Source organism: Zalophus californianus, chromosome 2 (assembly GCF_009762305.2).
Source record: "Zalophus californianus isolate mZalCal1 chromosome 2, mZalCal1.pri.v2, whole genome shotgun sequence".
In the NCBI taxonomy this organism is placed as follows: domain Eukaryota; kingdom Metazoa; phylum Chordata; class Mammalia; order Carnivora; family Otariidae; genus Zalophus; species Zalophus californianus.
Genome location: NC_045596.1, coordinates 40,732,697 through 40,749,418, shown reverse-complemented (window position 1 = coordinate 40,749,418; position 16,722 = coordinate 40,732,697). Strand labels below are relative to the sequence as shown.

At 42.3% G+C, this 16,722-nt stretch overlaps 1 protein-coding gene across 7 annotated transcripts in view; it reads right to left on the bottom strand.

The window, feature by feature from the left end:
* DCUN1D4 (defective in cullin neddylation 1 domain containing 4) overlaps positions 1-16,722 on the bottom strand; it is a 78,886-nt gene that overhangs the window by 30,567 nt on the left and 31,597 nt on the right. For 5 of the 7 annotated variants that reach the window (XR_003520746.1, XM_027598692.2, XM_027598694.2 and 2 more), the window contains 2 exons: positions 9,658-9,772; positions 6,730-6,821 (listed from right to left, as the gene is read on the bottom strand). Coding sequence is in view for 6 of the 7 variants with exons in the window: in XM_027598692.2 (XP_027454493.1) it covers positions 6,730-6,821; positions 9,658-9,772 (207 nt within the window). In the remaining variant the exon portion in view is untranslated. Of the gene's footprint in view, positions 1-6,729; positions 6,822-9,594; positions 9,773-16,722 lie in introns of those variants that run through there. The other 2 variants (XM_027598698.2, XM_027598697.2) reach the window with 2 other exon arrangements.

Here is a 16,722-nt window from a genome sequence, read left to right as displayed (position 1 = left end):
CACAGCCCCGTAACCTGTGACCCATCCTGCACATGGCCACCTAAAGGAGCCATCCCAGACACAAATCCCATGCTGGCATCATGTCCTTCAGTGGCTCCCCACTCCCTGAAGATGAAGTGCAAAGTCTGGCATATCGAGTAAGGTTCTCTATGAACTAGAGCCTCCCTTCCTCTTCGGCCTCCAACCTCTCCACCTTCAAATCAAGTTTCGTGAAAATAAATGAATCAATAAGCAGTACTCAATGAATAAAAGCCCCAGAAACACTTACCTGTGCTTTGCTCTGCACACAGGTCCTGACACACACCCAACACCAGACTGTTCTTTGTGGCCTCAGCCCATCTTCCTCTCCCTTCCCCATGTTAACTGGCCAACTCGTTTTCAGTCTTGAAGACTGACACCAGACAGGGAGTCCTCCACTCCTCCCCACCCCCACCTACAAAGGCTGGGAGGGGCAGTCCTCTGAGACCCCCCAACAATGCCAGGAGTGGTTTTCTCACATGGGGTACATCTGCGTTAAGTCCCAGCTCCTCTGTCTTTCCCTCTGAATTCGTCCAAAGTAAGAGCTATTGTATTTCTAGTGGAACCTCAGCATTCCACCTGGCATGGAGCAGTTGCTTTTAGAAAGTTTATTAAATGAATGAATGAATACCGGAATACAGGAGTCACTCTAATCTTTGCACAGCTCTAGATCTACCAAGTCCTGCAGAATCCACCATCTGCTTAGGTCTGTTTCATCCAGGTAACATTTACTTGACATACTGTGGACCTATGCACTGTGGTCGTTGCTAACGATTAAGAAAACATGGTCCCTCCCCTCCAAGAAGGGAGACAGGGCATAGGAATAATTCCTTTTTTCTTTTTTTTTTTTTTAAAGTAATCTCTACACCCAACATGGGACTTGAACTCACAACCCGAGATCAAGAGTTGCACGCTTAACTGACCAAGCCAGCCAGGCACCCCAGGAGTAATTTCAATATAAAATAATGATAAACAGAGGTGCCTGGTAGGCACGGTCGGTCGGTGGAGCACGTGACTCTTGATCTTGCAGTTGAGTCCAAGTGCCACGTTGAACGTAGAGATTACTTAAAAAAATAATAATAAACCACAATAAATGTGTAAGGTGGCTGTCCTCAAAAGATGAATATTTAAAATCACCTAGAGGGCTTGTTGGAAAGTCTTATGTCCTTTCTCTGCTTCAAAGCCCTGGCTCCCCTGAAGTCAAATTTAGGCCTTTCCCCTTGCAATGTGGCCACGGCAAATATTTTTTCTGCATGCTGTTATTTTCCTTTTAATCACAAATGTGCCTTTTTGTTACAAGATGTTTTGTTTCATATATTCATATCTGTTACCCTTTTCTGGGACTTTCTTTATTCTCCTTTTATTTTATAAGTTTTTCTATGTATTCCTAATTTTCTTATCTTGATTATTAGGGGAAAAGATATTGTTCAAACAAAAATTTAAGGAAATCTTTATATAATACTTAAATATTAAGACAATAATAAAAGCTATTATCCAAATAAAAGATTATGGCATTTTTAATCCAGTTTTTTTGCTACATTAATATATAAACATGATACAAAATTTCATTTAAAAGCGAAAGTGAAAAAAAGTTAGAAAGCAAGTTTCCCCTCCAACCCTTCCCCACTCCTCAGAGACAATCATTTATTAAATATTCCTTTAAATATCCTTCCCCAAATAAGTCATTTATAGAATTCTACATCCATGGAATAAGTACATGTTTATTTGCTGTTTCTGTTCATCCATGAAATTCTCTGTGGCTTTCCAGGGAGAATCTGATCATTTCATCTCCAACCAATGTTCATTTTTGCCTCCTTTCCAGTTATTTATTCTCCATTCTTTCTATGTCTTGTCTAACAGCCCTGGCTCATCATTTCCAAAACAATGGCAAATAAGCATCACAAGGGTAAGCAGCCTTACCTCAGTTTTCACTCAAATGAAAATATATCTAGCATTTACCATCTGATAGGCCGCTAGCTTTGGCTCTGACGGCACATATACCCACACACGTGCAGTCACGTGTCTATTCTACAAATGACACATGAATACAACCACACGGGAAAATACTCCAATGGACAAAGTCAGGACAAAATGGACTAAAAAGAAAAGGGTGTTTTCACCCTTTCCTTACCAGTCCAGCATATATCTTCTCAGACCTTTATGCTTGTACTCAGGTATGTGCAAATACACAATTAAATCACTTTTAAGTTTGTTTACACACAAGGGTTCATACTAGGCCTATAAATCCTGCACCTCACTTTTGTCCCTGCATGTGCCTGCTGGTCTCCCTGGGCGAGTGCCCGCCCACGCGCTCTGCTCGTGGGCCCATCTGCCATTACCCCACAGCACGGGAGCACGTGTATGGGTCACCATTCTTTCCATGGTTCTACTACTGTAAAGATTCCGGCTACGAGATCCAAGAATTCTTCTCATGAGGAAATATCCACCTATTCCTATTTTGCTAAGAGGTTTTGTTTTTAGGAACAGATGCCTTTTTTGTGGTATCTACTGAGAGGACCCCTTGGGAGGTGGTTGCAGATGTGAAAGAAAAAGTTACTTTATAATTCTTTTAAAATTCCTGTCTTTGGTTTCCAATTCCTCCTGATTTAAAAAAGCTCTTCTGCTGTTATCTATCCTTGAGTCTTGCAAGGCACCTGACTTCCCCGGGCCTGTGCACGGGGCCTTGGTGTCCCGGCTGACCTCCCCCCTTTCCCCCCAATGTCCGTCCCTCCAGCCTGGCCACCGACACGGCTCTCTGCCAGCATTCATCCTAAAGACGATGCTTCTCGGTCGGTCTGCTGGCTACCCTAGAAAATGAGCTGAGTGCACCCTAGAGCCTGGCACACAGCAAGCCCTCAAAGGAGGTTTGCTGAGGTATACCATGCAGCAGTCATGTTAAGTTCTCCAGGGTTTTTCCTTTCTTCCAGATTCCGTGCAGTGCCATTGTCATGTTAGCGATATACACTTGCATTTGTTGTTTTTAAAGAGCAAGTTTTTAACCCTATGACTTACAGTGGCATGACTGCCAAAAGTAGTATTCTATCCTAAAAATAGTAAAATGTAGCTTGCTAATCAACATTATTTAAAAGATACCCATAATTCTGCTATTTAAAACAACTTTTCTCTTTTTGGCATGATCTTTCTCGTGCACACATTTAAATTTAGTTGTAATCACATTGTTCGTTGGCGTTAAGATTGTATTTACGCTAAATTTATCAACTCACTCATAGAATTTAGCCATCTTAATTCTAACATTAAAAACTGAGAATTCTTAATTCTGAGTATGTAACTGGCTAACACAAAGTGGGTCAGAAGTGAAGCACGAAGGAGAGAATTTTTAAAAAGTTGTATCTAAAATCCCGAGCTGTGGAATGCTCTGGTGACAAGCTAGTGGAGATACATTTGGAAGGCAGATACGCTGACAATCATCTAAAAAACAGTAGTCCTCCCACTTTCCCCCCGCCACCTTAAGCAGGGGCCCCTCATAAATACATTTTTCATCATGGCCCCAGGCCCTCAAGGGAAAGCTTCCATAAGGCCACCACGTTGCATCCCTGAGGCAAACGAGGCCACACTGTCCCCTGCGTCGTCCTTAGCCTCAGTTCCCTTGCTGACAGACCACTTGGTCACTTAGCATCTGCTCCTGGTCCTTAATCTCATTTTGGAAAACCAAAACACGATCCTGTCATAGAACTTAATCCCAAACAGAAACTAAGGGCCCACAGTCAGTCAGGACTCGGGAGAACGTCTATGATCTACATCTATGTGAGTTTCCCTGTAACTCTGACATCAACGTTGGCACGTGTTTGGCTTAATTCCTTATTCTTAGATATACTTCAGAAAGTGGAAATTAGGTAAATTGCTTCTGTAAAACTGGTTATTTTCATCCTAATGAAAAGAAATGGGACTCCAGTTTCAGATGGAGGACTAAACAACACTCCCCCAACCTTCCTTTCTCAAGTCACCAAGAACTCAAATCCAAAGTAAAAAAGGGAGCAAACTTCTAGCCACAGAGACCCGGAAGAAGAGCCCCCGGTGGAGCAGGTTTCATTTATTAAATCTCTAAGAACCAGAAATGGAGTTGATCAGGATTGAAAAGGGGAGAGGCTGCACCCTAGAATGTGTAAAGGAGCGCTGGCGCTAACTGGCCCGGGAGAAGCGGGGACGAGCAGGGCTCAGGCTGCAGGAGCCACGGGCAGTGGAGGACAGGGTAAGGAGTGGAACGGAGAACTCTGGGAAGAAGGGAAGGGGCACCCATGTGAGACAACTGCACCACCAGGGCCCTCCCGCCCCTCCATCCTACCCTCCATCCGCCCCTCCACCCACCTCGGATTAAAGTGCAGGGTGTCAGCCCAGGCCAGCTAGCTCTTCCCTAAGGTAACAGAACTCACCACAGGGGGTATCAGCACCGTAAAGCCTTCCTCTTGCTAGCTAGCACCCCCGCCTCACAGCCTGCCCCGGCAGACTCATCCCACAGCACAACCTGACAGTCGCCCGGGGTCATCTCACCATTTGCTTTTCTTCAGTAATAATCTACAGCTTTTATTCATGTGCTTGGGCTATTAGAAGTGAAAGCAGGTATCAGCTGGAGCTCCTAATTATTCCCAATTTCAAGCCATTTCCCCTACTAACACAGGAAAAGAAGACAAAATGGGGGTGGGGGTAAAAACAGGGATAGCCACACCCACAAAACCTTTTTGCAGGGATGAACTGCAAGGAACCACCTGGCAGGGATCTCCAGGAACCTCAAGAATGTGGCTTAATCTTTATCCCAAATGTCACCTTCCTGAGCCAGAGAAAAGCAAACAAGATGGAAAACTGTAGCCTGCTCTCTTTTTAAAGGACACAGAAATGTGGCCATACCAGGGAAAAATGATGTCTGCTTATAAAGGAAGACACACAAACACAAATCAAAATAGCTGTGCTCCGATGGTAGAATTAAGTGTACTTTTTGTCTGTTTAAAACTTCCTTTTCATAACCCACTTCATAAAAATCAATGTGAACCAAGATAAGAAAGCAAAAACCTTCACAAAGTGATACAAATATGAGAAAACCATTCATTCAGCACCCATGTATCGAACACCTGGCAAAGTGCCAACCACTTTTTCTAGGAATACAAAACGTCTTTGAGAGATTCATTTTCTTGTGATTTAACATGGAAGCACATACATTCTAATACTATGTAAGTTTTTTTTAAGTTTTATTTATTTATTTGACACAGAGAGAGAGACAGCAAGAGAGGGAACACAAGCAGAGGGAGTGGGAGAGGGAGAAGCAGGCTTCCCGCGGAGCAGGGAGCCCGATGTGGGGCTCGATCCCAGGACCCTGGGATCATGACCTGAGCCAAAGGCAGACGCTTAACGACTGAGCCACCCAGGCGCCCCTATGTAAGTATTTGTACTAAGGCTGCTGTCCTGCAAACAAGATCCAACTCAAACTAGTTCAAGTAATGAAGAAGAATTAATTCACTAGAAAGATACTGGAGTAGCTCACAAAAATCCAAAGACCTACAGGAATCAGGATCACATCCTTTCAAGTCTACCACCAGAAGAGAAAGATGCTCTTCTCCTAGCAGCAATCTGAAAATCCCAAGGGAATTTTACTTGATGGGCCTGGCCTGAGTTACCTGCCAGCCCTTGGAACAACTTCTGTGGCCAAAGGGGCAAGGCTCTTAGCAAAAAACGAATAGGGTGAGGTAGGGGATTGGTTGGGGGGGGCGGGGGAAGGGGGAGGGAATGGCAAGATCAGACCACAGGAGGAACCCCCGTTTGGACACCTAATACAAGGGCATGCGAGCCAGGTAGGAAAATGTCCTGTGGGAGTAAGCTAATGAAGGGGCCTTGAAGATGTACAGCAAGAACTGTCTGATGGCAAAGCGGCGAGAAAACACTCCAGGTGGAGGGGCAGCGGTGAGCCTGTCAGTTCTCTTTCAACCCGGAGGGAGCAGGGAGTTTTTTTCAGCAGGAGGCGAGCCTGGAGCGGAGTGTTAGGGAATGACTTTGTCTGATCTGTTTTGTTTGTTAGGTAAGACCACAGGAGGCCCATGAAACCTAGGTGGGAGCAGAGACAGAGGACAAGAAAATCAGTTTGAAAATGGCTGAAATCATCAAATGTAGAGGCTATGAGAGCGCCAGAAACACAGCAAAGAAGAGGGGTAGAAGAGCCTGCAGCTCAAACTTGTCTGGAAACACTCCTTTTCTTTTTATACCGCACAGTGACGAACAACCCTGGATTGCAGTCTATTATCCAACCAGCTATTGTAAGCTGCAAAAATAGGACTGAATTTAAGACATTTTAAATGACAAAACAAACATTTTCTGCCAAATCATCTTTCAGAATAGACACTTAATATAAGAAATTCCATTGCACCTAAGGGTTCAAAGCAGCAAAGCCTATTTTAACTTTGATGTCCAATCCAAAGAGTCACCCACTACCAGCATTCTAAATAGGTTTCCTAGCAATCCTGAGTATTTCTCCCAAGTGCATTCATCTTTTCAGTTCCCTTCTAGTGTTCTGAATTCTTTGGCTTAGCTGCTGGCTATAAATAGGACATTTGGTGATTTGTTTCAACTATGTTCCCTCCCTCAAACGGGAAGAGACGGCACACAAACCACATTAGAAAAGTACACATTTTAAAATTCTTTAATCTTCCCTAAGGTAGTCCTTATTTTCATAAGGGACGGTCTCAGATCATCTAAATGAGGACCTACCTGCATATTCGTAGAACCACTCTAAGCATCTCTTACTTGAAAAGGCTTCTTCTTCAGTCTTTATTCTGGTTGAATCATATTTCCTATACATGCTAGAAATTGAAAAAGGAGTCTGAAATTATTTAAAGATGCGGAGTTTCTGTTAAGTAGCAGACAGTTTTTCTTCTTTTACCCAAACCAGACATCTCTTCAATCAGTATTTCCAGTATATTTTAAACATTTTACTTCCTGCATTTGGAAGCTTCAGCTTTTATAACTACAGTTTTACCCAAAACAGAATTAAATGGTAAATACCTGATACACACGTTTTACTCTCATTAACATGTAATCAGTAAGGACTGATTTAATATCCCCCCTTCTACCTCACTAGCCAGAACGAACTACAGAGTGATACAGTGAGACACAGCCAGAAATGGCTAAGGTGTTTCCTTCCAGCGAAGACCCTAGAACTCACTCCTGGCTCTGCATCCAATTCTCCTGACTTTCATGTCTTACAAGTCAGGGTGGGCACAGAACCACAGTCTAAGGAAGAACCTGCCAGTATTGGACACGTCAAGGGAACATTAAGCAAATAAAAAACATCAAATTATGTCCAAGCGTCCAGGGAGAAAAGCCTCAGGAGAGAGAAGTAGAGGAGCCTGGCTTCTGGCCCTTTCCTGTTGTGCCCCGCTGGTGTGGAAACACCCAGAACAAGCTGCACAACCGAGTCAGGAAGCACGGCAGTCTCCTCCTGCAAGAGTGACTCTTTGCAGGAATTCTGTATTTTATGATGACCGGGGGTGCTAAGAACCAAGATGTTCCCTATCTGGGGAGGGGAGAGAAGGCAGGATCTTTAAAGTAGTCATTTCAATAGAAAAATTATGAGTATATACTTTTTCTTTCCCTCATTTATACATAAATTGCCTAAACAGGTGTGTGTATGCATATATACATGTAAACACTTATGAATGCAGTTTTAATTTCTATATTATATATTACAAAAATCATACATAATTACATTTTAGTATTTATTCATGACCTAGACATTCACCAGAATATCTGCATATACCCCTGACTAGAGATTCTGGGTTTTAATACTGAGCATGGCTATAGGGTATTCAGAGACCAAAACTGCAACCCCACCAGTTTTGTATTTCTTCTATAAGAGGTAGCCACACTACCCAGAAACAAAGGTGGGACTGGCCAAGGGTTCAAACATATAGCTTCCAATCCTGGGCCGAGACATTCTCAGCTCACAGGCTGTAACTGGTCAACAACATGGAGACCTACACAGGACACTGTAAAGTTCCGATACTCCACTTCAAGAAAGGGGGGAAAAGCAACAGGTTCATTGGCCTGTAACGAAGTGCCTCAAAGTGCTCTACATAAAAAAGGACAACTGAATACCATTCAGTAAATAAAAAAAGATACCGATACATGCTATTACGTGGATGAACCTCATAAACATCATGCTAAGTGAAAGAAGCTTGACACAAAAACACCACTCACAGGAAATGCCCAGAAAAGGCCAATTTGTAGACGGAAGCTGGATAGGGGGTTGTGGGGGTCTGGGGGTGGGAACAGGGGAGCGGACTGTGAATGGGCATCAGGGATCTCATTGGGGTGGTAGAGGTCTTCTGAAACTGGTTTGCAGTGACGGTTGTGTAACTCTTAACTACTTAGTAAAAATCACTAAATTGTATGCTTAATGTGGATGAAAGCTGTGGTATGTAAATAAAGTTGTTTTTTAAAAAAGACAAAGAATGAAACTCATCTAAAGCTACAGACCCCTATCCCTTGGGTGGCCAATGAAATGCTATTGGCAAGAGGACCTCACCCCCTCCTGCAAGGCAGCCACCAGTTTTTACACAGCTTTCTCATTCGGAGTTATCCCAGACTGTGGTGAGAAGTAACAAGTGCTCCACATATAGTCACAAACTGCTATGTGATTATTAGCATTTAACAGTTCCATGACAAGAACGGTGACACCACCAAAGAAGTGACCAAGTGACCTGGCTTCCCAAAGCTGAAAATCACTGGTCTAAACATTGCTGGTGATTGTCTTCTCAGTCACTGCTATCTTCTCACAGATCACATTTTCTGCTCATCTGGTAGAGAAGAGTGATAGCATTTTCACATTTTCAGAGTCCATCTCTCTATCCTTCCACCGAGTTGGAGCATATTAAGTGTCACGGCAAGGAAAAAACAGAAACAACTCATCTAATCCCCTTGATTTATAGATGTGAATATTCAGGCCCGTGAGTGAAGTAACCTACAGAGCCAGAATGGAGGAAAATGGAAAAAAGGCAGAAAAGAAGGAAATTACGATGTTTGTTCGTTGTTAAAAAACAAAAAGAGCAAAGTAAAAAAGACACATGAAAATCGAGGTGAAAGAATTAAAGATGCCTAAAATAAACAAGTCTAACGACTTTTCGAGTTACCCAATTAAGCAGTTCACTTGTCTGAAAGAGAAGTGGTTTGCAGAGTCTTCTTTTTCATGATTTCTAACAAATCCTCACTCATCTGAGACTCAACCTCTGCTCGGCCACCACTCCAGGCAGGCTCAGAGTGTCCAGGCCCCACGGCACCCTCAGGCCACTCGGCCCAGGGCCGCTGCAAAAGCAACTGCGGCTTCCTGTGGTTGTGTTTGGTGAGTGAGACCCCTTAGAAGACAGATACATACAAATCCTGTGGTCCTCAACAGGCACAGATGGCAAGCCCTTAAAAGGAAAGAAAGAAACTCTACACCAGTTTTGGTGGATCAACTAAGATCCACTAAAACAAAAAGTCGACTAAGACAAAACTTCAATTTCTAAGAACTCGACTTACCTAATCTGGCTTGGTTTTATAAACCCACACGTAAAGTAAGTATCACAAGATAATTACACTTTGAAAGCGTGCCTCTTTGATACACGTCACTGAGTCTGATCTATTGTCTCTGCGACATACCCATCGTGTCTACTTTTCTTGGCGGATAAGTCATCTCCGGAGGCAGGTCTCCTCTTTTTCCTCGGCGGCATCACTTTACTAAAGCAGTCTGAAGAGCTGCAAGACCGCAGGCTTCCTAGGGACAAAGAGTCACAGGGTACAACAGCACGTTTAGCCACATCCTAACATTCCCAGAGAACGCCACCCGCCAAATTGAGAACAGTCGTGGCTTATAACTGTAAAGGGTTTAGATGTTATCTGTAAATGTTATAAGGTGAAAAAAAAGGTTATTAGCTCTTCTTTGGGAAAATGTTATAGTCAAGAAATAAACCTTGCAATGACACAAGTAAGTTAATACCCCCCTACCCCCAAAACCACATTAGAAATAGAAGTTACCACGATTTCCATTTACTCTCCAAAAACACTAACGTAAATCATCAAAGCTTCAGTCTCTTTTATATGTCAGTGTTCCTTCAAAAGGAACTGCGCTATCTCATTTGTGTATTTCATTAGGCAAGGCCAGATCAACCAGTAACCTTGAATCTAAAATACAAACAAGCACATCAGTCCCAATACTCTTAAGCTTCAAGGGATATCTGATCTTAGAAGAACAGGATTTAGATTTTTTTGGACAGAAGGCTGACAGGATCTTGAGCAAAATTTCCATAATAATTTTTAGTCTGTTTCTGCCACTTTCGGTCAGAATTTTCAGAAGCAAACTTTCATTTGGTTAAAGATATTAAAATATACTAACAGACGATCCCAACACGGAACACGTACAGGGACCTCACTGTGAGCCAGGCCCTGTTCTTAACATTTACACGATGCCTTCACTTGTTCACCTCCTACCTGCCTTATGAAAAGAAAATCCTCATTACTGCCTATGCCGCTGAGAGAATGGGGGCAGGGAGAGGTTAAGTGGCAAAACTGGAATTCAAACCCAGACAGTCTTGCTTCAGACTGTCTAAAACCATCACAAATTACAAAACAATTATAAGATAATTAAAATGTGTCCATCCTGGCACAGGTGTTACCAGATATGCCATTTGGGTCCCATAATAACCCCGAATGTCAGGCAGGGCAGAGATCATGATCTCTGCTTGACAGATGGGAAAAACCAAAGCTCGGACATCCAAGTGATTTTCCAAGGTCCCAAAAGTGTTTAGGGGTGAATTCTGGACCCCCATGTCTCTCCTCCTTCCACTAGTCCCTTGGTAGAAGGCCCTGAGTCAGAGGACAAGAGAGAGCTTAAGGGTGCTGGTGTTTAAATGATCTGCACTCGATGAATAATTTTTAGCTCTTCACCTAACTATGTGGCTTGGTCAATCGCTGACCTATTCCGGTTCATCTTTTAAAGAGTAAGAACTGTGATACCTCCCTCTCAGGATTTTTATGAAGAAAAACAACTACTCCATCAGTGCTTAGATGCCAAGCACTGTGTGTAGATAGATGCTGGGGGTATAAATAGAAACACGTTCTAACTGCTGGAATGGAGGTATGCAGACAGTGCTCAGGCTGGACCTCAGCACTCCGAGTGCTCCCAGTGACCCTGCGCTGTAGGTTATTGCTAGCATCCCCATTTTTACAGATGAAGAAACTGAAGAAGAGAGATTAAGTAACAGCCAGAAAGCAGTAGGTGAAGTGGATGATGGAAGCCAAGCAGCTCGGCAGCAAAGCCCCAGCGCTCAGACACTATTTACTGTCGCCTGAGGCCGTCAAGGCAGAGACTGAGAAGCAGAGAACTCAGGACAGAGCCCCGGCGAGGGTGGATGTGTAAAAAGGGCTGAGAAAGAGCTGGGCAGGGAGAAAAACTAGGAGAGTGTCATGTTCTACAAGCCAAAGGAGAAGAGAGCGTTTGGAGGTGTGGTCAAGTGCACCGCGAGGTCAGCTCAGGGAAGGAGCAAAGGCACCCACCAGACTGAGCAATGAAGGCCCGCAGCAGGGGTGCGGCGAGGGTGGAGGCCAGGCTGCAACGGGCTGCGGAGGGATGTGGGTGAGGGAGCCAACATAGTGCACGTGGACAGCTCTTTCTAGAAACCTACTCTGAGGCGGCTGCCCAGGGCCAGGTACTGAACGATGCATGAGCGCAAGGATCCTGTCTCCTCCTATAGCACAGAAGCAGACCCCAAACAGGGCTAAAAAGACAACCCTTGATCACCCTTCTCCAGGTCCCTACCAGATCCTGTCCTTCCAAGGATGGAAGCAGAGAGTTTTTTGGAGACACAAGGCACACCGTATCTCTCTCCCCCACAACAGCAGCAGTAACTGGAAGAGAAAGGTGGAGAAAGTGCTGCCCACCACCACACACACCCCATCTTCCCTATAAAATGGTCCTGTTTATAAACAACACTAAAGCACACAAAAAGGGCCAAAGAATTTCACAGTGACCCAAGCTTTTGAAGAAAAAAAAGATTTATTCTTGTCCATGAATGCTTTGGGGTGGGGGTTGCAGAATGTAAAAGTCTGTCCTGCCTAGCTGGAAAGCTTGCCACACTGCTCAGAAATAACAGTGTGTCCAAGAAATAGCAAGTGGTGGCGAGGAGATGGAGCTAAGGGAACCCTCGTGCACTGTTGGTGAAGGCAAGCCGGTGCAGCTACTCTGGAAAACAATATGGAGGCCCCTCAAAAAACTGAAAATAGAAATACCCTGTGATCCAGCAATTCCACTGCTGGGTCTATACCCAAGGGAAAAAACCCCCACTAACTTGAAAAGAATATATGGACTCCTATGTTTGTTGCAGCATTATTTACAACAGCCCAGATATGGAAAGAACTTAAGTGTCCATCGCACACACACACACACAATGGAATATTATTTAGCCATAAAAAAATAATGAAGTCTTGCCATTTGCAACAACATGGATGACCTAGACAGTATTTCAGAAAAAGACAAATACCATATGATTTCACTTACATATGTAGAATCTAAAAAACAAAACAAATGAGAAAAACAAACAGAAACAGACTCATAAATACAAAGAACAAACTGGTGGCTGCCAGAGGGGAGGTGGGCCAGGGGGATGGGCTATATAGGTGATGAGATCAAGAGGTACAAACTTCCACTTATAAATAAGTCACAGGGATGCAAACAAAGTACAGCATAGAGAACACAGTTGATAATATTGTAATAACTTTGTATGAAGAGAGATGGTAACTACACTTACCCTGGTGAGCACCGTGTAACGTAACGTGTAACGTACAGAATTGTCAAATCAGTATGTTGTACACCTGAAACTAATACAACATTGTATGTCAACTACAATTTAAAAAAAGAAAGGAAGGAAGGAAGGACGAGTGGTCTGTCTTAAACGTCAAAGCTCACTTTCCCCTCCTTGGATGTCTATGTATAAAGAAAAGTCAGGGTACCTGGATGACACAGTTGGTTAAGCATCAGACTCTTGATTTCAGTTCAGGTCATGACCTCAGGGTTGTGAGAGAGAGCCCCGCATTGGGTTCCGCGCTGGGCATGGAGCCTGCTGAAGATTCCCTCTCTCCCTCTCCCCGTGTCCCTCCCTGCCCCCTTCTACCCTGCTCACTCTCCCTCTCTTAAAAAAAAAAAAAAGTCATTTCCTTCCAGTACTGGTCATGGCTTGGTTCTGAGCATCTCACATGGCAATAACCTCTCTCTTACACCAGGGTCTGCAGAACATGGAAGAAAATGCACTATAGTGCCTCAGCCCATGGAACAATGCACACTGTTTAAAATAATGTCTTCACCAATATAGGTTAATCCACTAGCTCCTCTCCTATCTGCTTCCTCATAGACAAACTGGTATAACGTCTAGCTTTCACTGAGTCCTAGTTATCAAGAGTATCACATTTTTGGTAAACATACAAACATTGTAAGTTAACTTTTTCAACTTTCTCTTATTCTCTTCCTTATTGATGAATGTTTTCTATGAAAAGTTTCACAAATCACTTTTTCTTGTGTTTGTGTAAAATGCACTCATTATTTGAGCCCCAATTTGGCATTTTACTCTTTTATTTATTTAAAATTTTTATCTTCTAGGGGCGCCTGGGTGGCTCAGTCGTTAAGCGTTTGCCTTCAGCTCATGATCTCAGGGTCCTGGGATCGAGCCCCGCATCGGGCTCCCTGCTCGGCGGGAGGCCTGCTTCTCCCTCTCCCACTCCCCCTGCTTGTGTTCCCTTCTCGCTGTGTCTCTCTCTGTCAAATAAATAAATAAAATCTGTAAAAAATAAATAAATAAATAAATAAAAATAAACCTTTTATCTTCTAGCTAAGAACCATGGCTTTTGCTTAGATCTCTCTACTCTGATGGTCGGCATAAGCAGGTGGCTATGATGGGGCCACCTTTCACAAGGAAATGGTGTCTGCTCACCTTCCCGGTGCCCACTGGACTTCAGGCACTCATGGGCTTACTGACCCTTTCACCCCGCCTCAGAGGAAAGATGTGTCAAACTCAGCCCCCAGTGAAGATACAAAGGACTACACAGTACAGCTCCAGAGGTAGAACCCTAGAACCCATAATGACAGTGAAAAGTTTCAGGCTACATGAAAAGCAATTTTTTAATGCTGAGGAAAACAAGGTTACTTATAATACTTTGCCAACATGAACCAAATCAGCAAAATACACAGAGAGCACACAATCCAAGGCTTGTGTGCCCCAAACCCATTCCCCTTCTCCCCAACATAGCTCCAGGGATCCTACCTGAGCAAGAGCAACAACTAGGGTTTTTAAGTGCATGTGCAAAAGTACACATTGGTTTGCAAGGCCCCACTTGGTTCACCTGTGCATACACAGCAATTAATAGAGCATCTTAGTACAGTAATAATAAGATACATACATTACTGAGAATCCTACAGAACACTCTCAATAAATATTTGTGAAATAAATGTGTTCCTAAAACATGTGTAAATCAAATTCTACTTAAAAAGTCAATACACTTCCTTAATACCTTTCCAGATATTTAAAATACCAATGAATAGATAGTATATCATTTCAGATTTTTTTTCCTGTTTGTCAGTAAAATAAGCACTCGACTTTAAGTCTCCTGGCAAGTAGGATTTTTTTAAACAAAAATATTTGACACTGTTTGCTTCTTAAAATAACTCTGTGATGTCTTTTTATAATAAAAATTACACTCATTTAAATGAATGTTTTACAAATTTGTATTTATTTGTATCATTAAATTTAGGTTTTAGTGACTCAGAATTTATATCAATTAATCTACTTCAACTAAACTTTTATCTTTAAATAAAACTTATGAAAATGTTATGAAATGTTATCTACTTCAAAGAATGGACTATTTTAACCCCCTAAAAGTATCTACTTAAGTACAATCAATCTGACATTACAGATCAAGGCAAAATGTTAAGGCTGATAGTTTATAAAGTATAACGCTGAAGCACTTCCAAAGTTATCCTCACAAATCTGAGAGGTATTAACTACCATCCTAATTCTACAGATGAGAAAATTGGCCGATAAAGTTGAGCACCGGAAAGTTCCTAGGTCAATGATTACTTAAGAAAAAAAAGCAACTTCCAATAGATGAACTTTAGGAAACCCCAAATTCATGTGAAATGATCAGAGAGCTGCAAGTTTTCATTCTTTGCCAATCACCCAAGAAAAAGCAGTGATGAAAAAGATTTTAAAGATTCATCTTACATCATGAGAAATATTTGGCAGATACATATGAAAGAAGAAAAACCTTTTGATAATAATAATAAAGAGGAAGAGGAGGAGAAGAATCCCAACTAGCAATCCCAAACTATAACTCACACCCCTTAATATTATCTTGATGTTCTGGTGTTCGGTCTCAATATTTCTATAGTAGGTGGACAATCGGTCTGAAATCTACCCTGATGCTGGGGGTGGGCGTGGGGGTGGGGTGTGTGGGTGTGTGTGTGTGTGTGTGTGTGTGTGTGTGTGTGTGTGTGTGTGTGTGTGTGTATTTATATATAGTCCTTAAGAAGGCAATAAAAATTGCTATATTTTTTTACCCAAGGGTTATAACTTGAGTTCAGGTTCATTTCTTTTTGATTTAGTGTTAAAAGAACTTTGGATCACTAAAGTGGATCTAAAGTGATCTAAGATGCTAAAAAGAACAAATGAAATATTCTATTCGCTGCCTATATTTTCAAATAAATCAGGTAGTCAATGAAGTCTTCCCACATTAAACAATTAGAAATACTGCCAACATCTTTCAGCTTATTTATTTTAATATTTGGTCCCACAAAATCTATTTCAAAGAGCAACTTGAGTGGGGATCAGACCAAAGGCCCTTTAATGACTATCCAGCTTGTTGTTTTGATGATAATTTAACTAAACCTGTTATTCTTAATAAACAGTATCTAAGTATCTAAGATGCTCCACTGCCTTTTCTTTTTTAATCTTTTTGTTTTGGGGCCTCAAGAGGTCCATAAAATTAGAGAATCTGTCTGACCTTTCCTAACTTAGTGTAAGTGCATGTTCTTTTTTTTTTTTTTAAGATTTTATTTATTTATTTGATAGAGAGAGAGACACAGCGAGAGAGGGAACACAAGCAGGGGGAGTGGGAGAGGGAGAAGCAGGCTCTCCCCTGAGCAGGGAGCCGGATGTGGGGCTCGATCCCAGGACCCTGGGATCATGACCTGAGCTGAAGGCAGACGCTTAATGACTGAGCCACCCAGGCACCCAAGTGCATGTTCTAATACAAAAATCTCTGTCTGATTTTTCATTTTACTGAGTTTGTTGTAACATACCCTTGTTTCACTTAATAACATTTTACATGGCTCATTCTGCCACTTCAGTACTTTTTATATAGCTGTTTCAGCTCACTATTCACTGAACAATGTCACAAAGACATAGTGATTTCGGGTTGATAAACAGATCACATTTCAAAGCACCTTTCCAGTACCTAATATTTTCTTTCATTTCCTTGAACAGATCATTGAACTACTTGCTTGTTTGAGTGAAACTATTAGTATCTAAATGTGAAATTTTTATCCTACTATTTAAGACAAAAAAATTTTTCCGTGCCTTTCTCTCTAAATACTGACTTCTGACATCTATCATCTTTTTCTTACTCATTGTTTTTTGTCCTCTCCCTTTGACTTTTTTTATTCATTCCCTATAATTTGGATTT